This window comes from Triturus cristatus, chromosome 1_2 (assembly GCF_964204655.1).
Source record: "Triturus cristatus chromosome 1_2, aTriCri1.1, whole genome shotgun sequence".
Lineage (NCBI taxonomy): Eukaryota > Metazoa > Chordata > Amphibia > Caudata > Salamandridae > Triturus > Triturus cristatus.
In genome coordinates, this window is record NC_140580.1 from 1,182,258,973 (window position 1) to 1,182,286,462 (window position 27,490).

Genomic DNA, 27,490 nt, shown 5'->3' on the forward strand with positions numbered 1-27,490 from the left:
TGTGTCCCCAGCTATTCTAATCTTCTGGTCCAAGACCTGACTTTGGTCGCAGTTCACATTCCACTTTAGTATATGGTTTGGTCTCCCCCTGGAGGCCACTGTGTATTTGTGCTATTTACCTGTTCTACTCTTGAAATATTATGTGTATTGTGTTTTATATCTCCGGGTAGGAGATATACCAATGTGTTAGTGTGTGTAATAAATATAACTATTTATAACTATACTGTGTGGTACTTTAACCCTCACTACATGATTACTTCTGGTAAAAGAAGAGGCTTAACACTCCTTCAGAACTAAGCCTGAAGGCTGCTCTCCACAGCTACCAGTTAGAGAGCTTTCTAAGGTTGTCTAACACCACTAAAATCACCATAAGGTTTGTCTAGATTAGTGCAAGGTGCCTCACTTAAATAAGTGTGCACCATATGCCTAGCCAGCTTCATACAACAATCTTTGCACCTAGTAAACATATGTCCTAGTAAACAGCACAATGGGGCGAATAAAGTGTCAGCTGTTTTTTATACTGGATCTTTGAATAAAGACTGTGAATATTCGGATATAATTGTTAGTTGACATGAATGTCATTATCAACAGACTAAATAAATGAGTATGTCATAGCAACCAAACCCTATCCTTAACTCTTGAGTGATTTAGGCTGATGGATGCAACCGTTCCTACACTTTAAGAATACAAAGCTCATTATTTGGCTTGACTGGATACTACAGGAGGTTTGTGAAGGGGTATGGGTCCATTGTGACCCCCCCTCACAGAACTCACCTCCAAGAAGATGCCCAAGAAGGTTAACTGGACAGTTAGTTGCGAAAAGGCTTTTGACACCCTAAAAGAAGCAATGTGGTCAGCACCAATTCTAAAAGCTCCAGATTATGCCAAGCAGTTCATAGTGCAGACTGATGCCTCTGAGCTAGGGATAGGAGCGGTCCTATCCCAGACCAATGATGAAGGCCAAGACCAACCTGTTGCTTTTATAAGCAGGAGGCTACTCCCCAGAGAGCAGCGTTGGGAGTGCCATTGAGAGGGAGGCCTTTGCTGTGGTTTGGTCCCTGAAGAAGTTGAGGCCATACCTGTTTGGGACTCACTTCCTGGTTCAAACTGACCACAGACCTCTCAGATGGCTGATGCAGATGAAAGGGGAAAATCCAAAACTACTAAGGTGGTCCATCTCCCTACAGGGAATGGACTTTGAAGTGGAACACAGACCAGGGACTGGCCTTGCCAATGCAGATGGACTTTCCAGGTTCTTCCACTTAGATAATGAAGACTCCATAGGGCAAGGTTAGTCTCATCACCTTTCGTTTGGGTGAGAAAGTGCCATCTTTCTTGCATGGTATGCCCCCACTGTTTGCTGAATTGCTGATGTACTTTGACTGAGTGTGCCATGGGCTCCTGCAAATCAGGTGCCCAGGGCCTGTGTTCCTTCCCTAAAATTGCATTGAAGCCTAAACCCAATTGGCATCTCTGGCCACATGTCAGCCCCTGGTAAATGGTACCGTAGGTACCCAGGGCCCTGTGGCCACAGAAGGCCCCTAAGGGCTGCAGCACTTATTGTGCCACCCTTAGAGGCCCTGCACCCTGACACACACACACACTGCCTTTGCAGGCTGAGTGTCTTGGTGCAGAACAAAACAGAGAGTCGACATGGCACACATCCCTGTGTGCCATGCCCACAAACACACTGCCCTGGCATACCTCAGCCACCCCTCTAGCTGGGTGCCCTATGCCAGTGGTGTGGGTACAGGTGCATGAGCCCTGTACCCCTACAGTACCCAGGTCCATTCCTGGGCACTGTAAGTGCAGTGCTGCCATTAAGAGTATATGGTGCAGGGAGATCGTCATCACGAACTCCACAGCACAATGATGGCTGCAATGAAGACTGAGAAATTTGGTATCAAACTTCTCAGCACATTAAACCCACTCTGATGCCAGTGTGGGATTTAATGTAAAATGCACGACAGAGGGCATCTTAGAGATGACCCCTGAACCTAACCAACAACCAGCATCCTGGCTGAGAGGCTGCCACACAGCAGACATGTTGCTGGACCCCTGGGTAGAGAGCCATCCGCTCTCATGGGTCTGCATCAATGCACATCCTGGGCGAGGTGCTAGGTCTCCTCCCCCAGGATGGGCAGGGGAAGCTTCAAAGGCATGCCGCCTCTGTGAGCTTCCCCAGGCTACTTGCTGTACTCAGCAACTGGCCCCCACCGGTTCTGACCCCCACTCTGGTGGGAAGATCGGCGGGAAAACCAAAGTGAGGAAAGGGGAAGTGCCAGCCTCTGCCAACCCCACTCCTCAGGTGGGGGAGGCGAGGTGAAGCACAACTCCGGGCTCTCGCCATCTTGAGGATGGGGAGCCCTACCCAATCAGGACTAGGCTCCTGCCCCCCACCCACTGGAGAGTGGCAGGATAGGGGGTGTACCCACCCCAGGGAAGGGACCCATTGGTCCCTGACCTTCACCTACCTGTAACACCACTAAATTTAGTATTTAGGCGCTCCCTGAACCTTCCTTCCTCAAATCCCGATTACGAAACTACCAAGGATAAGAAGAAAGAAGACCTGCCGTGCAGCTGCTAACAAGAGGACGACACCAACTGAGTTGGTCGCAGCCCTACAGGCCTGTCGACCCCCGAACCTGCTTCTGCTAAATCCCGGGTCTCCAGTGGTCAGCAACCTCGAAAACCCCAGAGGACCTGACTGCCTTGCTCCTCTAAAAGACTGGGACTCCCACGAGCAGTGGTTCTGCTCAAACAAGCAACAACCCCTGGTGCCAAGCCAGGAACCGCAAATCCAGCACACTCTGCACTGAGTGCCTGAGTGAACAAAGACCATGAGGATGTCCCCCCCGGCGACTGGGACCAAGAATCCAGCACCCAAGGACCCTCCTTGACGCTCCTGACGACGCCTGCAGCCTCACAACCAGGGACCACCCAACCGCGTCCAGCTGAGGGTAAGATTTCCCGACGCCAAAAGGCACCCCTGCACCCGGCGCCCTGCAGCCCCCTGTGCACAACTCCTGGGTGCCTACCTAACCTACAGCTCCCCCAACTCACCTTTCAAAGTGGTTGTCGCACCTGAAGAATCTTCGTCCCCGAGCTTGCAGCCTTTGTTCGTCTTAGAGCTTCTCCATTGAAATCCAATGAGCGCCCGACGGCTCAAAAGCACCCTGCAACCAGCCACTCGAGTGCCCCTAAAAGTGCAACATCTATCCTATCTACTTCCCCATTTGCCCTGTGTAAGTGACCAGGAGCTCAGCTCCCACAGCCGCATTGCCTGCCTGCAAGCAGCCACCAACCAAGGGCCCCCTGCCTTCCATAGGATAACATTGGGTCTAACTCTCTCTGCACCCGGCTGCCCCTGTGCCGCTGAGGGTGTAACAACTGTACCTACCTGACCCTTGGAGACCCCTGAGTCTATGCCCAGAACCTTAACTCTGCCAGTCGAGTACTTACCTGAAAGCAGTTAACTCACTTTTTCTCCATAGGGTAACATTGACTGGTTTTCACTTGGAATTTCTTCTAAGTGTCGAGTTTTGAAACTTTGAAATATTCACAAAAATCACCCGATCAACGAAAACAAAATTACTCACCTGTTATCAGGAGAGATCTCAGTGCTGGATCTTTGTGCCCAGCACTGACCGCAACCTATTGTCCATTTTACTGGGAGCCTGAAAATTTCTTCACATGCCCCTCCCCATAAAAAGTGAAAGAAGACTGCCCAAAGCATTCATAGGAATAGAAAGAGGACTGATAAATCTTTCTGTCCTCTCATATCCCTCCTCAGGAAAAGCAAAAGAGGACTGCTCAAAGTGTATCTGGGACTATAAAATGAGGACCGCTTGAACCTCTATAGCTGCCATCTTGGCATTGTTTTTAAATCTGTTCTAGTACTCCTATTGTTTTGACGCTCTGGACCTTTACTACATCGTACACCCTTAGAGGGGGCAACGCATTATGGCATTATTGCGCACTCTTTAGGTAAACCTAGCTCATTGGGCAGACCTTTTTGGGGACCTCGACCTACCACATACCTCACTACTATCAACAGACCCCCTGGACGAGAGTATCCACACTCTCCCCAACATGGCAGGACCTGGCCTGACTCCCACGGGCGACAACTCCTACACCATTACCTATCCTCCCAACCTCTCCAAAACTGCTGCTAAATCCTTCAAACACTCCATCCTGAGACCCTAGTCTCGACCTTCACTCGAGCGCGGATAAGGGTACAATCATTAATGACCTTATCTTCTATTCCAGGAGAACGTCTCTCTTGCGCAAAACATTTTCGAATCTCCTTAACGTATATAAAACTAGGACCATTCCACATGGCAACAAACTCACAATCGCACCATCCGCAAATCTGCGTGCTGTCCTCACGATCACCTTATACAAAAATTGCATCATCCTGATCCAAGCTCTACCTAAAGACCTCAACAAATTCGCGGACCTCTTCGCTCTCCTTAAAAAATATGTGCACGACCCCCCTCATCCTCGCTCCCCCCTCACCTTCCCCCGCCTAATCCTCCAAGGGAACATAGCCTCTCTCCATCCATCCATGACTGGGCTCCCAACATAGGTCGACAGAGCCCCCCCTACTATGCATCCAGCGCTTACCAACTGCGACGTGCACCTACCCCTGGCCTCCAACCTACATTCCCATCCCTCTCCTATGGATACTGATAGCCCCCCCAACCCTTGGCCCAACCCTCTAGACCTTCTAGCCTGTCTACCAGGCCACCAGAAGTCTCTCCAAACCTTCAACCTCAAATCCTCCCTACCGCGGAGATATTGAAACACATGGCTCTGACAGATCTAGCTTCATTACGAGGCCTACAGCACACGCCACCAGTTCCGTCCCCATAAGATCGGCCCCCTACCCACAAGAGCACCCCTCTTTTAGGGATTTGGACACTCTCCACCACAAAGCTACCGAATTAACCTTGAGCATCCACAATTCCATTACGGACCTAAAGAACCTCCTGCACCTCACCGAGCTCTCTATCTCGAATATCAGGCTTTCGCAGAACTCTCCCCCCCCCCCCCCCCCACTTCCTCCATTGTTTTCTGAACCCTTTTCTCCCAAAAAAGTGCAGAAGCAGCAATTCCAAGATGATTCTCACTGCTTTAGACTACCCTCATCCATGGGGGTCCCAGACCGTCTTCACTTGTCTTTTCTGCAGCACACAAGGCTGCTGATCAGGTCAGATTTGCTTTCCAAGAAGTTGGGCAGACTCTACCATTCCAGCCTTGCGTCACGGAGCTTGGAGTGCTTGCTTCCTATGGTCTTACAGTCCACACACGTACGGCTTCACAAGGACTGTGTGGCCATCCTGATGCTGACGAAGCGTCCTTCTGCAAGGCCTTCCTATGCATTCAGTTGGAAGAGGTCAGACTGGGATACTCCGCTCCAGTGCATCCGTCTAGGACACCGGCCTCTTTAACTGAAGTCATAAGACCATTCAAACCATTTTTCAGGCTTCATAGGCCTTGCACAAAACGTTTTGAGTGCAGCCAGGTGAGTAGAAAGTTTTATGCATGAAGGAATATACACATTACAAGAGTTGAGGAAGCAAAAAAGAAGGAGGTGCAAAAACAATCCTTTCAATAAAAGCATTGAAATACCTTTCTGGTAGTACAGTCTTCTTTTTCAAACTCCACCTCAGCATTTTCTTCTTCACCAGTTCCATCCTCCTCATCGTCATCATCTTCAAAACATCCCACTGCATCAACTGTAATTAACTCCTCTGCATCCTCAGGGCCCCCCAGCTCCTTCTCCGAGACTCTTTCCTGCAATGAAGGGACAGGCCACGGTCATCTCAGGACTCGTGATTCTTTGAGGAGCAGGGAAAAGTCAGATGGAAATCATCTTCGGGTCTTCAAAGCAGGACCTCAGGGAATGGAGATGGGGGTGGACGGTGGGGATGAATCAGCGACGAGACATTCATGGATACCCAGATGTAAAAGTAAAAAGGGCCCTGGTCATTCAAGGTCTTACTGATTGATGGACTTACAACTCAACCCACAGTACCACATGGAAAGGAGATTATGCTCATCTGTAACTATAGGAATTCCACTGGTTTCATTATGTTCTACTGTGTTAATATGAAGAAAACAACAAGTGTTTTTAAAATGGGTTCACACACCTGCAAATCAGTCTTGAAACTTAACATGCTCTCTGCTCTTCAAATAGGGAAGTCAGTAAGTGACTTTCTCACTCCCACCCAATCATCGCTAAGAAGTCCCCCACCCCCGCATCACCAGCACGAGTGTCTCCTCCAATCAACCCTGGCAGGGTTTAGCAGCCACAAGTCTAGGTTTGCTTTACCTCACGGGCCTTTTCTTTGTGCTCCGGGGACTTCATGTGCTCCACAAACTTCCGTGGAGTCTTGAAGTGTCGGCTGCACACCGTGCAGAAGGGACGCAAGGAATGTTTGGCCAGCTGCAACAAGAACGACAGATGACAGAGTGAGATGGGACACGTAGCTGTCGTGTCAGCGACCATACTGCCCCCCCCCCGCACACCATTATGAACAGGGGGCAGACCTCTCTAGCATGGAGGCTTCACATAGGCAGATTTCAGACAGTTTCATTGGTGTTCAATCTGTAGGGGGACACGGTGCTCAGATTGCAGAACTCTGTTCCCACATACAATCTAGTGCAGCAGCTTCAAATGAGGGGTGACAGTCTTACCTTTAAAAGCATTGCACCCACCGATCAGGCACAACCGCAGACGGCAACCCTGGTCGCTACCACCAATAGCTCTGGCACGGCTCATCTATTCCTCTGACCAGAGCTGCCGCCATTACTCCCTCCCTGTGACACTGCCATACACCTTAGGCCAAGCGATCATAAGTTGGGTCGTGTCTCCATGGTCAACACATACTATAACTTTTCAGCCCAATCTGCCTTTGACAGGACCTGTAGTGATATCTATCAGAACATGTGACAGCTGTGTAACCACTAGCAATGTGCATGTTCTGTGTCCTTTCTTAGTGGAATGGTGTCAGCGTACGGAATCCCAACATTACACAAATTAGGTCTCTGGTGTCATTTGCAACCAGGATTGTATCTGAAAATGGTGTTATTATGGAGAGCTCCAAACTATGAATTAAATCCATTTCCCCCCCATCCGCCACATGTATCCTCCGACACAGATCTGCTTGGCTGACACTCCACTCCACAGAAGGGAGGAGTCATGACAGGTTTGTCACGGCGGGGCCTGCAGCAGCGATCGGGAGCCTCCCCGGCCTCCAAGGCCTCCAAGGGCACACGCTCCCCACACACACCGTTCAGAGCTCGAGCAGCCCCCGCCGCCAGCGGAGCTCGGTGACGCCTCCGTAGATCGCCGATCTTCCATTCGGCTGCAGAGCTCTACAGCAGTCGCATATCACTGGCAGTTCTTGGCAGGATTCATGGCGAGCCGGCCAGAAGCTCCGGGGCTCACGTCCTGTCGGCCTTGTTGCCCGGCCACTCCCCCCATCGACTCCATTGTTAGATTGTTTTCTGTTTGGCGGCTGAGGATGGCGTGGAAGGATGGTGTATGCTATAGAGATGACCATGTAGGGAGGAGGGTGGGCGCACGTGAATCTACAGCACTACATGCCACAAACGGATGCCCACTGGGTAAGTAACATTCACGGTTTGATGGCATGTGTGGCTTTAGATACACATGCATAGCACAGACCAAAGAGCAGTTCTCCCTGTAAGAGGTGATTAACTTGTGCTTGGTGCATTTGTTTGAAATAGAGTACCTTATACTGCTTAACCAACCTCTGCTTGTTGTCGAGCAATAACAGCTACACAGTAATGTTTTTAAATGTATGTGTGTAGTCCATGGAGCTGATTTACTTATGTCAGCTGTGGGAATGTTACATAAAAATGCCATAGAAGCCCCTTTCTTAGGTGTAGAGTGGGCTCTTGATGGAATAGGGAGTTTCAACTAGCAATGCCTGGTTTAGAGATTGCTTTCCCTTTATGTGCTTTTCAAAAGAACACAAATAGTTGTTGTGTTTTTTTAAAAGATTGTGCTCTATCTACACAGGCATTAGTGCTCTCTTTTTTTTTAGTTCATTTTATTTCAAACTGTCATCTCTTTACAAAACAGTTAACAAAAGACACTTTCCCATCACCAGGACATTACAGTAACAGTGGTGACTTGCAGTCATACCTTCCCAGTAGTAAAGTAGGACTCCATAACTTGTGATTATCATTCTGCGCCATCCAACACACCATGAGTGTAATATGCATTGTATACCCAATCTTAAATTATAAATAAGGCTTACGGTACATCACATATCTCTGTGCTTCCACAGGTCCCATTATGTATCTTCTGTTCCCACCATGGCTAGCTACTCTTTACAATACTTCAGGGCTGGATACTCTCTCTGTTCGACCCTCTCCCTCAGTGGACTTGTCGCGCCTTTCTTAAGTAGCTCTATACGCACTATACAGCGCCCAAAAGTTCCTAGACCTATTACGGGGAGGAAGGAAGTCACTATAGTCCTCTGTTTGGGTGCAGCAGTACAGCATATCATTCGCCCATTGAGCAGTCGTAGGAAGCGGTCCCTTAGACCAACAAATCGCCACTCTGCGCTTGGCCATCAGCAGCCCCATGTCCACTAATCTACGCATCCCTTTAGGCACAGGTTTAGAGAAGCCCAGCAGAGCCAGAGCCGGCTCCGGCACCAGCTCCTGCCCTAAAACCGCGGCAATCTCAGAGAAGACACGTTCCCAAAACTTTGCGATTCCCGGGCAGAACCACGCTAGATGCATGAAGTCCGCCCCCCATTCGTTGCAGCGCTCGCACCTCGATTCGTCCCGCAGGCCATAACTGCACAGCTTTCCAGGGTGTAATAAACCCAATTGAGATATTTAAAGTGAATCAGCCAGTGTCTGCTATTGAGGGAAATGCGTTTCGTACTGGTGCAACAGTACGTCCACATTGCGTCATCTATTTCCCTATTTAGATCCCTTTCCCATGCCAAGCGGGCCTTGGTACATTAGTTCTCCCTATAGGACATGGTACGGTTGTAGATTTTAGATACTAGTCTCTTCGGTATGTCAGTTTTTATAACAAAAGTAAGGGCAGTCAGTTCTGGTGGTTCCGCTCGGTCGCCCCCCAATAGCTGATGTAACGCATGCCTGGTTCTATGAAATTGGAATTTGGTGAGGAGAGTGGGCGTAGCATCCCTTATTTCCAAATTTTCCCAGGTTCTCACTGTTCCTCCCTCAAACAAGTTACCTATAGTTCTGACCTCTATAGAATTAAGCGCGCAAACTACACCTCCATCTCTACATGGAGGCAGACAGTGGCACCATTCTAGTGGTCTAGGGGCGAGAACAGGATAGCCCCTGCCTGTAACTTTAAGAGGTGGTGTCATGCGTGGGTAGTCGTGTTACCTGGGCGAAAAGAGCAGCATGGGTAATGGCCGGGGGGAAGCCACCGTTCTCTCAATGCCAAGGGGGGAGGTGTCCGACGGGCTGTGTATCCAGTGATAAGCGTGCACACTTTGTGCTGCCCTATAGTACAAGTCTAGATCAGATGCTCCCCTTCCTCCCATGTGATAAGGTAACGTGAGAATTTGCCATTTAACCCTTGGTTGTTTACCCGCCCATGCCAGCTTAACCATCAATGTTGTGAGTCACTTAAAAAACACACTTGGGAGAACTATTGGGATGTTTGTAAAAAGAACTTACTTTATGAACCTACTTTATGAACCCACTACCCTGAAAGGATAAGAGATTTATTTATTTATTTAAAAGGTTTTATATAGCGCTGGCTAGACCCTGGGGTATCAGAGCGCTTTACAGGAGTATGAGGAGGTACAATAATCGATACATTTGGTCAAAAACATTGCAATAAGAGCAAATATAAGGAGAGCAGATAAATATGAATGTTATTTACAAAGGTCAAATAATAAGCTCACGTGGGTAGAGATTAATTAGGTTTGGGTGGGTGTGTGGAGGTGAGCAGGATGAGATAAGGAGAGTGGGAGTTAGGAGAGAGGGGGAATGGGAGATCAGAGGGAGGCCGTGCGGTAGGTTAGATGTCATAGGCAAAGGTGGGGGCAAGGAGGGGTTGCTAGGGTAGGGGAAGGGAGTAGCGTGAGGGAGGGGAGTTAGGAGGGAAAGTGAGAGAGATTTGGATGGCAAGGGGGGAGCCTGTTGGGGCGCAGAGTAGGATAAAGTGCCAGAGGAGGGTATTATTGACCCCAGTATTTGTTGAGGAGAAACAATTTGAGGTCTTTTTTGAAGTTGATGTAGGAGGGGTTGCAGTGTAGGTCTTTAGGCAGGGAGTTCCATATGGACGGCGCTTTCCACAGAAGAAGCGAGCTTGCGTGCATTTCTTTTTTAGCAGAGGGGGGATAAGAATGAGGGCGTTGGTGCTCTGTGGTATCTTCCGGTTGTAGGGACTACTGTCCTTTTGCTGCACCCCTCCCCAAATGTGTATAGTGGTTCTTTCCCTCTGCACGACCTTGTAGAACGCTGCCACACTGAAAGTTCTCAGTCAAGCTCCCTGCGAGGAGACGGCGTGCACCGGCGATGTGAGCTGTGGTCTTTATCTAAAGCATCTTAATAAATCCTCTACTTCAAGAACACATGACGGCTTCCTTTGATGTTTCGATGTGTGGACGTCCCTATTAAAGTGCTACACTGGTGACGATGGACGGGCACAGAAGCATTGATGTGAAATAAGAGGTGATCTCAACACGCGAGGAAACAACTTAGCAGGACTGTGTGAACGGCGGTGCTATGAGTAACTACCTTGAAATACTTGCGGATTTTAACTAGACTGAAATGGACGCATCGTTAAAACTTTTACATGTCTAGTTACTGGCAGGAGTCAGGTGGTACTGCTATCATTGGGGAGGAGTAGTTTCTTTTCTGTAACTCCAGTTCTGTAGTAGGGGAATCTCTATTATAGTCATAATCTAGTGAATAGTCCCGCCCATGTGCGCGGACCCCGGAGCAATAAAAAATAATCTCTTAAGTTGTCAAGTCGTGCAGACCTGCATCCACACTTCAGAGAGAATTTCCAAAGACAGATAATGCAGCCTATATCCACAGGCTACACTGTCCAGTACTTCAACTAGAAAGAATTCCACCAGCAACCAATAACAGCACTGCCTGTCCAGCTTTCTCCATTGAGAAAGAAACCTGCCTCTTCCAGCAAAAGCCTCTGGAATGATAGAGAGGAAGGAATGGACAGACAAGCACCATAGGCTGCCATTATGTGGCTCAGAACAGGATACTTTCCAGAACTTTTCCAGTATCCCAGAATGCACAGCAGGTCCCTTTTACTTTCAGTTCTTTTTGAAGGCGTAGCACGCCAGACCTGTAGCATTCCTTACATTTAACATTCATCTCTCCACCGGGGAGGAGGGCGGGCGCTTATGACTATAACAGAGATACCCCTACTACAGAACTGGAGTTACAGAAAAGAAACTACTCCTTCTGTAGTGGGGATCTCTGTGTATAGTCATAATCTAGTGAATAGAATGGCAAGCCCATCCCCACACCAAAACGGCGGTGGAGAAGATTACAAAATAATACCACTACTGTGCGAACAAATTTCGCAGCGAAGCCTGCCCAACCTGAGCATCTGCCCTGGCATCCGCATCCAGATAGTAATGCGCAGCAAAGGTATGGACCGACTTCCAAGTGGCCGCCTTGCAGATTTCTGCAATCGGAACATTACGCAGCAAAGCAGTCGTGGCAGCTTTGCCCCTGGTGGAATGAGCCTTAGGTTTACCCCCTAAGGTCTTATTAGCCTTTTGGTAACAAAACTGCATACAGGACACAATCCACCGAGAGATGGACTGTTTGGAGGTAGCAAGACCGGTCCTGACTGATCCATAATTGATAAACAATTGGTCTGACCTACGAATATCTTTGGTCTTATCAAGATAAAACTTCAACACCCTCCTCACGTCCAGGGAATGTAGAGACCTTTCCGCTGGAGAAGAAGGATTCTGAAAAAACGTAGGTAAAGTTATGGTCTGGTTGACATGAAAATCAGATATAACCTTAGGAAGAAATTTAGGGTGAGTACGCATAACAACCTTAGCAGCATGAAATACAGTATAAGGTTCTCAGCAACACAACGCCTGAAGTTCACTCACCCTGCGGGCCGATGTAATGGCCACTAGGAACGCCGCCTTCCAGGACAGGTGCTGCAACTAAGCCTTGTGAATAGGTTCAAAAGGCTCCTTCATCAATCTGGACAGCACCACATTCAATTCCCAGGAAGGCGAGGGAAGTCTGAATGGAGGGAACACCTTCTTCAAGCCTTCCAAAAAATCCTTGACCACAGGGATCTGAAAGAAGGAAGTCTGTGAAGGGCATTTCCTGTAAGCAGTCAAAGCAGCGAGATGAACCTTAATGGAGTGGAAATTAAGGCCAGACTGTGCCAAATGTAAAAGATATGGAAGGATGACATCTTCCTTACATGTTGTCGGGTCAAAGTTCTTGGATTTGCACCAGATGCAGAATCTCTTCCACTTGTAAGCATAGGAAGTCCTAGTGGAAGGACGTTTAGCCTCCTTCAGTATGCCCATACAATCTTCTGGTAGATTCAAATGGCCATATTGCACTATCTCAGGAGCCATGCCGCCAAACTCAAAGACGAGAGGTTGGGATGCACCATCCGCCCCCCGAACTTCGTGAGAAGGTCCGGCCTGCACGGCAGCCGCATGTGAGGAAGGAGAGACCGGTGAAGCAGATCCGTGAACCACCATTGCATGGGCCATTCCGGGGCAATCAGGATCATCCGCGCCCTGGACTTGGACAGTTTGATGAGCACTGCCGGAATCAGGGGAAAAGGTGGAAAAACGTACAGAAAGCTGTTCGACCAGTCGATCCATAGCGCATTCTCCAGCGTCCCCTTCTGGTAGTACCTGGATGCGAAGTCTCGGCATTTGCTGTTTTCGACGGTGGCGAACAGATCTACGTCTGGAGTCCCCCACCTTGCGAAGACTTCTCCTAGTACCTCGTCGTTTATGACCCATTCGTGGTTCTCCTGAAGCAGCCTGCTCAGCGCGTCTGCCTGAACATTCTGCACCCCCGGCAGATGCGTGGCCGTGATCATCAATCCGCGGGCCAGAAGCCAGCGCCAGATCGCCTGCGCCTCCTGCGACAGAGTGCGCGATCGCGACCCCCCTTGCTTGTTGAGGTAATACATCGTGGTTGTATTGTCCGTCTGTATCAGCAACGAGGTGGTCTGGAAGGACGGATGAAAGGCCTTCAACGCCAGGTACACGGCTCTGAGTTCCAGGAAATTGATGTGGTACGTCGACTCCAACGGGGACCACTTTCCTTGTATCTGTAAGTCTCCGGAGTGCGCGCCCCAACCTTGGAGAGACGCATCCGTCACGATAGTCGTCTCGGGAATGTCCTTGTGGAAGGGAACCCCCCTGAGGAGATTCTCCGCCGAGCACCACCATTTCAGAGACTGAAGAGCATGTAGAGACAGGCGGATCTTGTCGTCCCAAGAACCTGTTCTCTGATCCCATTGATCCTCCAAGCACTCCTGCAGTGGTCGCATGTGCAGCCGTGCGTGCGGCATGAGGAAGATACAGGAGGCCATCGACCCCAGCAGCGAAGACACCTTCGTCACTGTCGCCGATGGAGCGGCCATCAGGTCCTGAGCCTTCCGAAGGAGCGATAACCGTCTCTCCTCCGAAGGAGACATGCTTGCTGACCGTGTATCGATGGAGGCCCCCAAGTACTGTATGCACTGGACCGGAGTAGGGACAGATTTGGACATGTTGACGTGTAACCCCAGCTTGATCAAGAGAACGCACGTCCTCCGGAAGTGCGCCTGCGCCTGCGCTTCCGAAAAAGATGAGGCCTTGATCAACCAGTTGTCCAGGTACGGGTAGACAAACACCTTGTTCCTTCGTAGGTGCGCCGCTACCACTGCCATGCACTTCGAGAAGGTCCTTGGGGCGGACTTTAGCCCGAATGACAGTACTGTGTATTGATAATGATTGGCGCCGACTTGGAACCGCAGGAACTTCCTGTGTTTCCGTGCAATGGGCACATGGAAGTACACATCCTGCAGGTCTATGGCACAGAGCCAGTCTCCCTGTTGCAGCTGAGGGTAAATCTGATGCAACGACCGCATGCAAAACTTCTCTCTGCGAATCCATTTGTTTGCTTGCCGCAAATCCAGAATGGGCCTGAACTCGTTCTTGTCCTTCTTGCGAACCAGGAAGAAACGAGAGTACAGACCTCTTCCCCTTTGAGACAGAGGTACGTCTTCCACCGCCTTTTTCCTTAACAGGATGTCTGCCTCCGCCTGGAGCTCTCGCAGTTGATACCGCGAGCTTACCGGCGGAATCGCTGGAGGCGGGCTGATGAATCGAAGACTGTATCCATTGCAAACAATATTCAGCACCCACTTGTCCTGAGTAATTTTTCTCCACTCTGCTGGAAAAAATTGAATGCTTCCCCCCACTGGAGTGGGTAACGGTTGCAGGGGAAGTAAATGCTCAGGGCCGCGACCCGGCAGGGCCCTTGGTAGCCGGAGCGGACTGCTGGCCCCCTCTACCCTTCTGGCATTTCTGGAAGGGTTTACGGAACTGCTGCTGCTGGTGCTGCTGCTGTCCCGAGGCCTGCCCACGCCCTCTGCCTGCAGACCCGAACCGTCTCTGGAAGGGGCGTTTCTTCTTTTCTGGCTTCTCCAAACCGACAGCCGTCAGGGTCTCCGCCTCCGTCTTCATGCGGGCCATCTCGTCGTCAGCATGTTGCCCGAACAGGGTTTCCCCCGAGAAAGGCAGATTGGCCACTCTCTGCTGAGCCTCCGGCTTGAGCGAGGTGAGGCGAAGCCACGCGTGCCGCCGTTGGTGGACTCCATGACAGTACCCATGCGCCGCCAGCAGGGACACATCCGCTGCCGCACTGATCACCTGGTTGGAGACTAGCATCCCCTCGCGCAGAGTCTCCAAGAAGTCTTCGCTCTTGTCACGAGGAAGCAGCTCCGCATACTGCTGGAGAGACTTCCACAGGGCCCGGTCGTAACGCTCCAACAGGGCCCCGGCACCTGCCGCCTTCATGATGGTGGCAGCCGTACCACAAACCTTCCTGCCCGCCGAATCCAGCCAGCGGCTTTCCTTGTCGGGCGGAACTGTCGATGAGGGGGTGGTAGCATGCTGCTTCCTCGCCGCCGTCACAATGACTGAATCTGGCTTAGGGTCCGCCCTCAAAAAGGTCGGATCCGAGTCCGGAGCCCGATACTTCTTCATAAGCCGGGAGGGTGCGGATTTCGTCACTGCCGGAGTGAGGAACAACTCCATAGCTGGCTCCACCAGTCCCGGCACGAGAGGCAGCAGGGGGCGAGACAAGTGCTTTTTGCGCAGCGTCTCGAATATCACGGACGAAGTAGGTGTCGGTACCGTCACCGTGATTCCCAACTTGGCTGCACCCCTCAGCAGTACCTCCTGGAAGGAGACCAGATCGTCAACCGGCGACACCCTCGTCCCGGGTGAGTCCGACTGCGTCGGAGAGAAGCCCCTGGCCGATGATCGAGTGCGCGATCTGGATCTGCGCCTCTTGTGGCGCCGTCTCGATGTTGAGGACGAACGTCTACGGCTCCGCGATCTCCATCTCCGTCCGGAGCAGGAGCGCGATCTTCTTTGCTTCGGTCTGTCCGCCGGCCTCACTGGGCCAGGCGACCGTGGCTTACCCTGGCGCCGTGGCTGAGGCGTCCCCTGCGGCGGCGTCGGATACCTGGGAAATGAGACCGATCGCGTCGGAACCGGTGGTGGGCCCGAAGGCCTGCGAGGCGGAATCGCAGGAGGAGGAGTAGGAGGAGTAGGAGGAGGAGGAGGAGTTGGCGGTGGTGGCGTCAGCGGCGGTGGTGGAGGAGGAGGCAGCGTATAGACCACTGAGTACCTCGATCCCGGGGACTCCGTCGAGGGACTCCTGGTGTCCGGGCGCCCCCTGCGCCTCCTCGACGTCGATGAATCCTTCTTCGACGTCGACCGTCTCCGTGACGGCGATCGTCTCCTCGACGTCGATCGCCTCCATGACGTCGATCGCCTCCTCGACGTCGATCGTCTCCTCGACGTCGATCGTCTCTTCGACGTCGACCGTCTCCGTGACGTCGACCTCTTCCTCGACGTCGACCGCCTCCGTGACGTCGATCGTCTCCTCGACGTCGATGGCGAACGCCTCCTCTTCGCCTACGGCGAACGGCGACCTCCCCTCGACGGCGAGCGCCGACGCCGGGCCTGATCTCGACGTCGATGCCTCGACGGAGACGTTGACGGCGTCGACGCCGAAGTCGTCGACGGCGGTCCGGTGAGTTCCCTCGACGTCGAACGTCGATTCTCCCCAGAGCCCTGGGGGGACGGTGAACAAATCGTGGTCATCCCTCTCGACGCCTTAGTTGACGTCATCGACGCCGGTGGAGAACGGGAGCGCTTGCCGGTCTTCCTGCCCCTGGGGAGACCCCCAGAGGCCTCAGCATGGGCAGAATCAGCCCCTCCAGACCCACCTTGTGCCTTCAGCCTGCTGTCCTCCAGGACTTGGAGCCTGATCTTCATTCTTTCCCTCAGGGTCCTGGCTGAGAACGAGTGGCAGATATCCCACTCCTCAGGCACATGGGACTGGGGAAGGCAGCCTATACACACCTTGTGTGGATCTGACTTAGCCTTCTTTCTGTCGCACTCTGGGCACTTGTCGAACAAGCCAGGCATGTTGACAGCACCAGAACACTAAACTCTTGAAAAATTGACTAAAAACACCAATAAACCCTTGAAAAGGGAGAGCTCAACGCTCCAGGGTCCTGCTAGAAGGAGCCGGAAAAAAGAACTGAAAGTAAAAGGGACCTGCTGTGCATTCTGGGATACTGGAAAAGTTCTGGAAAGTTTTCTTAAAGGCACAGTATCCTGTTCTGAGCCACATAATGGCAGCCTATGGGGCTTCTCTGTCCATTCCTTCCTCTCTATCATTCCAGAGGCTTTTGCTGGAAGAGGCAGGTTTCTTTCTCTATGGAAAAAGCTGGACAGGCAGTGCTGTTATTGGTTGCTGGTGGAATTCTTTCTAGTTGAAGTACTGGACAGTGTAGCCTGTGGATATAGGCTGTGTGAGAAGTTGGCCTGATGTATGATGTCACTAGTTATAGTGTACACCTTATATCAGTCCAAATACCCTTATGGTGATTGGTTGTAAAGTCAACCTTATAGACCAGCTATCCTAGTGGTAGCATGGACAAGAGCAGTCTTAGGCTAAACTCTGAATGGCATGTGAAGCCAGCTGTGATACCATATATAATCCCTTGAATACCAAATGAAAGGACACCACAACAGATATATATATAAAATAAAGTGTATTTATTCTAAGCAAACCCTCAGCACTCTTTATGAGTTTAGAGGTAAGTACAACACAGTCTTATTAATGCATACAGTAAGTCACACAGGTAAGTAATACAGTTAGGCCCTAGGGGCCACGCAAACCATATACTAAGGAAGTGGTATAAGAACCACTGTCACGGAAATAGAATAGGCCTAGGCCTAGGGAATCGCTGGGGCTACACTACACTAGCGTTAGTTAGGAAGTGGGAGGCCCACGGGATTCGTGTGCAGAGTGGAAACACTCACGCGTAATGCGTAAAAGTCAATAGCAATATTACAGTTTAGAAATAGATAGATTTAGGACACTTCCGGAGTAGCTAGGAAGTTGAGACTTGAAAACTAGACACTAGGATAGTCACTATCCTGATGAGCACCGGAGTACCCAAGTTACCTAGCCCACAGGCTGCAGGTGCATAGGGGTGAAGATGCGTCGTTTTCGTCGTCGACTCCTATGGATGCCTGAAGAAAGATGCTGACAGGCAGTCAGGAGAGAGTGTCCGGTGGATCCCAAGCCTGGGATCAAGAAGAGAAGAAACCTGCAAGCAGAGGGGACAGAGTCAAGGTCACTAGCCAGTGACCACGTGGAACCAGGACGGAACCAGGCGATGTCGTGAAGAGTTGCAGGAGAAGGTGAAGCTTGTCGCTGCAGCCAGGAGGACCAGGAAGCGTCGAGGACGACCAGGACCAGGAGGCGAGCTGTCCCACGAAGGCTCTTGCTGTCGGCGGCGTCGAAGTTGGACTAGGACTCACCAAGCCTTGGCAAGCGGAACCCACGAAGAACAAAGGACTTGCTTCTGGTGCAGACCAGGAGGGTCTGGGGTGCTTCTTCTTTGCAGAGAAGCGGGAGCCAGTCTGGAGGAGCCAAACCAGCGCAGAAGATTTCAGGGAGCGTCGTCACAAAGGCCACTAGCCAGCGGGCAAGCAACCGGACAGACGCGGCAAGCAGGAAAATGCTGAAGGGCCCCACGCAGGACTCGTGGAGTGTGGGGGGCTGGTCTTCGGTGCAGATGGTGCTTGGGGTTGGGGCTTCTCAATCCCCGGTGCACAACTTCGAGGGTACCTCAGAAGCTGCGCTGTAAGTTACTAGCCACTTTTCCCAGGTAGCCGGTCCCACGTCGCTCGTCGCCTCCACGGATCTCAGCTCTGCTGCAGATGTGGATGAGGGTCGGAGAAGTCTGGAAATCAAGGCTCTGGTCGGGCTCTGCAATCGGTTCCTCGTCGAACGTTTCACAAAGCAAAGGGTAGTCACTTGATGGTGCCTGTTTGCACAGGGTAGCCACTCCTTGGCTACAAGGGAGATTCTTCAGTCTTCTTCTTTCGTCGAATGTCGAAGGTCCAGAGTTTCTGTTCAGTTTTGCAGGTTCAGGATAATCTAAAGTCTTGAGGCCCAACTCCCACTCTTATACTAATCTGGGGGGCTGGGATACCTGCTAGGTCACGCCTTATGGGTGGGACCTGGGAGGGGGTGGTTACACCCACTTCCCTTTGTCCAGTTTCGCGCCAGAGCTGGGGCTGGAGTGCCCCAGCGCCGGTTTGAACTGGACTATGCAAGGAACACCTTGTGTGCCCCAGGCATGTCTCATTCCTTTCAGCCCACCCTGCCCCAATACACTAAAGGCTGTCTGGGGAGGTGCTAGCACCTCCCCAAGCAGGAAACCTATTGTCCAGGCCTCCCTGGCTGGGATCACTCCCAGCAGCAGGAGGTCAGACTTGTGTCTGTGGCAGCAGCATCCATTTTGTGATGCTGAGGCTTTGGTCAGAGGTTACACAGCAAAGTAGGATTTTAACATGTCTCTCCCTCTAGAAGGGAGGAATAATATCCTCATCACCAGAAATGGTATGGGGGTATTATTCCAAAGTGTTAGACACCTTACACGACATGTTTTGATACAGCCCAACCATAGTTACCATAACCGTTTAAGATTATAAGGCACTTTAAGAGTATATGGTAGGCTATATCATAGAACAGCTATAAGGACATGGTTCCGAAAGCTGCAGACAGGCTCAGCTCATGCTAGAGCACCATCTCACATGTTACCAAGCACTCTGCCTCCAGGATTGTTAAGGCCTGCCATAGGAGTGACTGATAGGTACACATGTGTCTATATATAAGGTAGGTATAGGAATACTACACCTAAGCAAGGGGTGATTACACGACCTTGCCCCAGCTGAGTGATCAGCCAGTTGTGTCTGATTGGAAGGCCAGACCAGGGGTGGCATAATACATGCTGCAGCCCCTGGGAGGCCTAGGGTACACCTATGCCCTGGGTACCTAGGGTACACTGTACAGGGTCCAATAAGGTGATCCTTACCAATTGGTTATGTACCTAGGGTACATGGAGTCCATTTTACAGAGAGAGCAGACAGCCTGAGACTCTGAATGGCAGGATCTCAGGCCAACTAAGTCGAAAAACCAGCTAGACACTAGGCAAAAAGTTGGGGGTAACCATAGTCAGATATCCACCTTCCTACACAACCCCCCCCCCAAACGAAAGGAGATAAGGCTGGCCTTGACAAGGTAAGCCTCTATTGCCTGAGTGGCCATATAAGGAAGAACCAGCACTGGCATGGTTATCCCCTGTCTCATGGTCCACTAAGCAATCCCTCATCCTAAAGATATCATAGGGTCTCCACCATAGGGAATCTCTACCTTTGGTGTGTCTTTGCAAAGTAAAAGGCTGGTGTTGAGATGGAGTACTGAAGTGAGGGTCCCCAAAGTGAGGCCTCAGCTTCCTCCAATCACCCTCCACCATGGATGCCTTTCTTTCTCTAACTGAGTTGCACTGTGCTCTCAGGGTCAGCCTCTGGCTACCTAAAGCTGGAGGCTGGGTCCCTTTTGTGGGCTTACTGGAGGGACAGGTCAGGTTTGGGGCCCTAAGGTCCCAGGTTTGCCTGTGCCCAACAGAATCCCTCTGGGGGAGGTCCCTAACTACCTGTAAAGGGGATCCCTCAGGAATGTTTTTACCCATCACCTGGCTAGGACTACTAGCCAGGCAATCCTCATTCTTTTGATTGGGGGGTTCTTGTGGACAGGGGCCCTCTTGGGGTCCACTGGCCTCCCTGACCTCTGCAGCCCTGGGCTGACTGAGGCAGGGTAGAGAGAGGCAGGCTACCTGCACCAGACTGGGTCCCACCTTGGAAGGGCCCACTGACATCAGAGGCTCTGCCAGGCCAGGCCTGGCTACCTCTGGGGCAGTTCCTTCACAAGGGGTGAGGTCAGATCCCTGAGGAGGCTGACCTTTTCCTAATGTCTGGGGAGAGGGAGACTTTTCTTCCTCCCCACTACTCTCTGTTTGTGTGGAGTGATCCATAGTTTCAGGCTTCACTACACCTATATCAGTCTGAGTGTGGGCTGAGACCATTACAGCCTTGCCAACCTTTTCAGGAAGGCACTCAGTTTGTGTTTGAGCTGTGACTGTCACAGCTCTGCCAATTTCTACAGGGAAGTCTGTCTGTGCCTGGGCTGTGGCTACCACTGCCCTTCCAACCTTTTCAGGGAGGAAAGCTACTTGGACAGGGGTTGTGACTGGCACAACCCCACTACCCTTCTTGGAAAGGCCTACCATTTTAGAATGGGTGTCTTGTTCAACTCCAGCCCAAGCTGAGAGTTCTAAGTCATTCCCCAGCAAGCAGTCCACAGGCAAGGTTGGAGACACTGCCACCCTTTTAGGGCCAGTGACACCTCCCCAGCTGAGACATACCTCTGCCATGGGATGACTGTTCTGTTTGCCATCAATGTTAGTTACCTGGTATGAGAAACCAGGCAAAAGCTGCTCAGAGGGAACTAGCCTATGGGCCACCATAGTGATGCTAGCTCCAGTGTCTCTGTAGGCCTCAGCTTTTCTACCATTGATGTAGGGTTCCTGTCTGTACCTACCCAAAGTGTTGGGACAGGCAGTGAAGTTGGCAAACCCCATGCCACCATCACAGACAAGAGTAGCTGCTGTAGGGGAATTGGCTAAGCCAGAATCCCCCTGTGTTCCCCAAGAAAACCCAACCAAATTTTTGGGGGCACTCCCACCACCTGGGGGATTACTGCTGACAGTAATAGGTGGTGTGACAGGAGTAGTTGGAGGAACAGTTTTGTTTTTAGCCTGTGGACAACTGCTGTCAGTTTTCCAATGCCCAGGTGTTTTACACACATGGCAGTAAGGCTTTTTAACTGTGGTAGAGGAGGGAGCTTGGGACCCACCACCCTGTGTGGAGTTTTGGGGCCCTGAGGAAGATTTCTCTTTTGCTTTATCCCCACCCTTCTCTTGAGGGTTGGTGGTATCTTTCTTTTGGTCACCACCCTGATTTTTAGGCCTAATCCTGGTCCTGACCCATTTATCTGCCCTCTTTCCCAATTCTTGGGGAGAGGTCAAATCTGAGTCTTCCAGGTGTTGATGGAGAAGCTGGTTCTGACAATTATTAAGGATCTGCTCCCTCATAATCAAGTTGTACAATCCTGTATAGTCCTGCACCTTGCTGCCATTTAACCAACCTTCCAAAGCCTTAGTGGCACAATCCACAAAATCAGACCAGTCCTGTGTCTGTGTCTTCTGGGTGTCTCTGAACAACAACCTATATTGCTCAGTGGTTAAGCCAAACCCATCTATCAGAGCACTCTTCAGGACTTTGTAATTGTTTGCATCCTCATCACTGACTGTGAGGAGCTTGTCTCTACCTTTGTCAGAAAAGGAGAGCCACAAGATAGCTGCCCACTGACTTTGGGGTACCTGCTGTACTTTGCAGGCCCTCTCCAAAGCAGTCATCCATTTGTGGATGTCATCCCCATTCTGATATGGGGGGACTATCTTGCTTAGGTTTCTATGGTCATCAGACCTATCCCTATCTCTAGGAATGTTGCTGCCACCAGTGGGTTCTGACCCACACAATTGTTGCTCTCTAGCCAGAGCAAGCTTCTCTTTGGCAAGGGCAATTTCTTCCCTCTGAATCCTCAGATTAGCTTCCCTCATTCTGGCTTTATGCTCTTTTCTCTCAGGTGAAGTCATTCCCCTGTGAGAGGAAGCATTAGAGATGCTAGAGACATGGGAGTGGATGGATTCCCCTGAAGGGGATCTGTCCCTCCTGTTTCTCTGTGAATGCCTACTTGTGGGTCTGTATGGGGGGACCCCATGCAAACTCCCATGTAAGCTTAAGTTAGCCTGGCTAAGTCTCCTTACTTGGCTCTGGCTGTCTACCTCTTCCTCTGAAGTCCCATCTGACTCATCTGTGGTGGGTAGACCCTTATCTACAGCTATGGCACCATCCCTGGCAGCTCTTTCAGCATCATAGGCTTCCAGAAGCTCCACTAGCTGTCTAAGGGTAGGGTTTGCACCCTGTTTTATTCCTCTGGAGGTACACAATTGTCTCATCTCCTGGAATGTGAATGCATCATACCTAGAGGGAACCTGTCTAGGATTCTCCTCTCCTGAGGGAGTATCAGTGTGATCTCCATCCAGGGGCATGATTCTAGTGAGGGTGTGGTGTGTGCACCTACCTACACTAGTTGTATCTACTAAACCTTTCTAGTAGTTGTAGTCAGGGTGTGTTATTCCCTTCAACCTACAACTACAAAGTCCAGTAGGACTTAAGTATAATAATCTATGTTATATGTACCTAGACAATATCTGTGTGATCTTTCAATTTAGTATCTCAAGATTACAATGGTATTATAACAGCAAGCTCAGATCCCAACCGCTGCTCACCAATGTGAGAAGTTGGCCTGATGTATGATGTCACTAGTTATAGTGTACACCTTATATCAGTCCAAATACCCTTATGGTGATTGGTTGTAAAGTCAACCTTATAGACCAGCTATCCTAGTGGTAGCATGGACAAGAGCAGTCTTAGGCTAAACTCTGAATGGCATGTGAAGCCAGCTGTGATACCATATATAATCCCTTGAATACCAAATGAAAGGACACCACAACAGATATATATATAAAATAAAGTGTATTTATTCTAAGCAAACCCTCAGCACTCTTTATGAGTTTAGAGGTAAGTACAACACAGTCTTATTAATGCATACAGTAAGTCACACAGGTAAGTAATACAGTTAGGCCCTAGGGGCCACGCAAACCATATACTAAGGAAGTGGTATAAGAACCACTGTCACGGAAATAGAATAGGCCTAGGCCTAGGGAATCGCTGGGGCTACACTACACTAGCGTTAGTTAGGAAGTGGGAGGCCCACGGGATTCGTGTGCAGAGTGGAAACACTCACGCGTAATGCGTAAAAGTCAATAGCAATATTACAGTTTAGAAATAGATAGATTTAGGACACTTCCGGAGTAGCTAGGAAGTTGAGACTTGAAAACTAGACACTAGGATAGTCACTATCCTGATGAGCACCGGAGTACCCAAGTTACCTAGCCCACAGGCTGCGGGTGCATAGGGGTGAAGATGCGTCGTTTTCGTCGTCGACTCCTATGGATGCCTGAAGAAAGATGCTGACAGTCAGTCAGGAGAGAGTGTCCGGTGGATCCCAAGCCTGGGATCAAGAAGAGAAGAAACCTGCAAGCAGAGGGGACAGAGTCAAGGTCACTAGCCAGTGACCACGTGGAACCAGGACGGAACCAGGCGATGTCGTGAAGAGTTGCAGGAGAAGGTGAAGCTTGTCGCTGCAGCCAGGAGGACCAGGAAGCGTCGAGGACGACCAGGACCAGGAGGCGAGCTGTCCCACGAAGGCTCTTGCTGTCGGCGGCGTCGAAGTTGGACTAGGACTCACCAAGCCTTGGCAAGCGGAACCCACGAAGAACAAAGGACTTGCTTCTGGTGCAGACCAGGAGGGTCTGGGGTGCTTCTTCTTTGCAGAGAAGCGGGAGCCAGTCTGGAGGAGCCAAACCAGCGCAGAAGATTTCAGGGAGCGTCGTCACAAAGGCCACTAGCCAGCGGGCAAGCAACCGGACAGACGCGGCAAGCAGGAAAATGCTGAAGGGCCCCACGCAGGACTCGTGGAGTGTGGGGGGCTGGTCTTCGGTGCAGATGGTGCTTGGGGTTGGGGCTTCTCAATCCCCGGTGCACAACTTCGAGGGTACCTCAGAAGCTGCGCTGTAAGTTACTAGCCACTTTTCCCAGGTAGCCGGTCCCACGTCGCTCGTCGCCTCCACGGATCTCAGCTCTGCTGCAGATGTGGATGAGGGTCGGAGAAGTCTGGAAATCAAGGCTCTGGTCGGGCTCTGCAATCGGTTCCTCGTCGAACGTTTCACAAAGCAAAGGGTAGTCACTTGATGGTGCCTGTTTGCACAGGGTAGCCACTCCTTGGCTACAAGGGAGATTCTTCAGTCTTCTTCTTTCGTCGAATGTCGAAGGTCCAGAGTTTCTGTTCAGTTTTGCAGGTTCAGGATAATCTAAAGTCTTGAGGCCCAACTCCCACTCTTATACTAATCTGGGGGGCTGGGATACCTGCTAGGTCACGCCTTATGGGTGGGACCTGGGAGGGGGTGGTTACACCCACTTCCCTTTGTCCAGTTTCGCGCCAGAGCTGGGGCTGGAGTGCCCCAGCGCCGGTTTGAACTGGACTATGCAAGGAACACCTTGTGTGCCCCAGGCATGTCTCATTCCTTTCAGCCCACCCTGCCCCAATACACTAAAGGCTGTCTGGGGAGGTGCTAGCACCTCCCCAAGCAGGAAACCTATTGTCCAGGCCTCCCTGGCTGGGATCACTCCCAGCAGCAGGAGGTCAGACTTGTGTCTGTGGCAGCAGCATCCATTTTGTGATGCTGAGGCTTTGGTCAGAGGTTACACAGCAAAGTAGGATTTTAACATGTCTCTCCCTCTAGAAGGGAGGAATAATATCCTCATCACCAGAAATGGTATGGGGGTATTATTCCAAAGTGTTAGACACCTTACACGACATGTTTTGATACAGCCCAACCATAGTTACCATAACCGTTTAAGATTATAAGGCACTTTAAGAGTATATGGTAGGCTATATCATAGAACAGCTATAAGGACATGGTTCCGAAAGCTGCAGACAGGCTCAGCTCATGCTAGAGCACCATCTCACATGTTACCAAGCACTCTGCCTCCAGGATTGTTAAGGCCTGCCATAGGAGTGACTGATAGGTACACATGTGTCTATATATAAGGTAGGTATAGGAATACTACACCTAAGCAAGGGGTGATTACACGACCTTGCCCCAGCTGAGTGATCAGCCAGTTGTGTCTGATTGGAAGGCCAGACCAGGGGTGGCATAATACATGCTGCAGCCCCTGGGAGGCCTAGGGTACACCTATGCCCTGGGTACCTAGGGTACACTGTACAGGGTCCAATAAGGTGATCCTTACCAATTGGTTATGTACCTAGGGTACATGGAGTCCATTTTACAGAGAGAGCAGACAGCCTGAGACTCTGAATGGCAGGATCTCAGGCCAACTAAGTCGAAAAACCAGCTAGACACTAGGCAAAAAGTTGGGGGTAACCATAGTCAGATATCCACCTTCCTACAGGCTGCATTATCTGTCTTTGGAAATTCTCTCTTAAGTGTGGATGCAGGTCTGCATGACTTGACAACTTAAGAGATTATTTTTATTGCTCCGGGGTCCGCGCACATGGGCGGGACAATTCAATAGATTATGACTATACACAGAGATCCCCTACTACAGAACATTTTTTACTCTCTCAGACCTCTCGGGCATCTGCCTTGGGTGGTCTACACGGGGAAAATAGAAGAATTACTTTTCTGTGGAGAAAGTTAGTGAGCAAAATGGGCTGTCACGTCAGCACTGTAGTCAAGCTGTTTCAGAAGCGTCACTTATGAGATAATGTGGCAGAGTGAAGGAGATTTGAAGGAGTGGAGCAATACATTTCCGTGTTGCAGTCCGTGCAGCAGAATAGGTTGTATGTGGTTGTGTGGGAGGTCGCAGTCCCTGTGGAACTTTCACAACCGTAGGCTATACTTGCCTGGTGTGAGACGTCAGCAGAAGAGAGCGAGTTCACCTCTTGAAGGGTAGTGAATAATTCAAGCTTCTCAACTTTGGTGCGAGTTTCCCAGGAGTATCCGAGCTGGAGAAACGGACGTGTTGTCCACCTACAAGGCAGGCGCAGAGACACTCCGCTATCAATAGCCATCGGATATATGGTAGGGCCGGTCGCACTGACTGGCACAGCTTATCACGGACAACTCGCTAAGGGGTACTTTTGAGGAGCAGCCACTGTTGAATACGCTGACTGACACAGCAGGTGTGTGGTCGGGTGTTGTGAGGTGGCCCTAGCTTGGAGCTGGTGAGGTGAACTCTCGTTTGCCGGTCACGCTGACTGGCACAGCACCTCATAACCATCTGTTGGAAGGGACACTGCAAGGAACTACAGTGTCCGACCACATGGTCTGGTCCAACATAACAGAGACTTTTTTTGTGGTGTGGGAGTCCGCTCTCCTCATTGTGTACACTGGAAGAGAGGGTTGCGTTAATTGACAACTGTACTTTAGTTTTCCCTCTTTATGATGATCAGGCACCAGGGAAAATGGGCAGGTCTCTCTGACATTGTGCTCAAACTGTTCACAAATATGTATGCAAAGTAGACATTTTGAACCCTGTTATCTCATAACTGCAGATTATGCCTACGTTTTGTTAAAATTGGAGGAGCACAGCGCCATCTAGTGGACTAGTCTTTAATTATACCTCAGGATTTAGTACTTTACTTTGTTGTATTTCTCTCCTTGGGGTTGGTGAGACACTTGGACAATAAGTTTGTGATTAGGAACTGTACTACTTTCATGCAAAACATGCAGAATGTTACTCCACCCCCACATTCTTCTTGGGCACACCAGGGGAGCCTTCTCTGAAATGGAACAAGTAGAAAAAAGTGTTCCAGAACTATGCTGTGGTTTGTGGGCCTAATCTAGGTTTGGAAAGGAAGGATTAGTTACTTACCTGTAATCCTAGTTCTCATCCAGGGGTATACTCATCAAAGTCATAATCTATGAATAATCCCCGCCCACGTGCGGGATCCCGGAGCATATAGAAAATACATATATATACATATATATGCATATGTGAAAACAAAGTAGGGTTGCGTCTTGGCGCCGACCCTGTTCTCACTGTTTGTCGATGGGGTGGCCGGCCGCCTCTCACTGACCCCGACCGACGCACCTGCTTTGGCCGGTGTACGCATCCCTATCCTCATGTTTGCG

At 50.6% G+C, this 27,490-nt stretch overlaps 1 protein-coding gene across 4 annotated transcripts in view; it reads right to left on the minus strand.

The window, feature by feature from the left end:
- The window catches only part of CIZ1 (CDKN1A interacting zinc finger protein 1), a 1,193,645-nt gene that overhangs the window by 202,928 nt on the left and 963,227 nt on the right, over window positions 1–27,490 (minus strand). For all 4 annotated transcript variants that reach the window (XM_085614087.1, XM_085614089.1, XM_085614086.1 and 1 more), the window contains exons 12-13: window positions 6,338–6,451; window positions 5,635–5,799 (exon numbers count right to left, since the gene is read on the minus strand). In XM_085614087.1, the coding sequence (XP_085470213.1) occupies window positions 5,635–5,799; window positions 6,338–6,451 (279 nt within the window). The remainder of the gene's footprint in view (window positions 1–5,634; window positions 5,800–6,337; window positions 6,452–27,490) is intronic.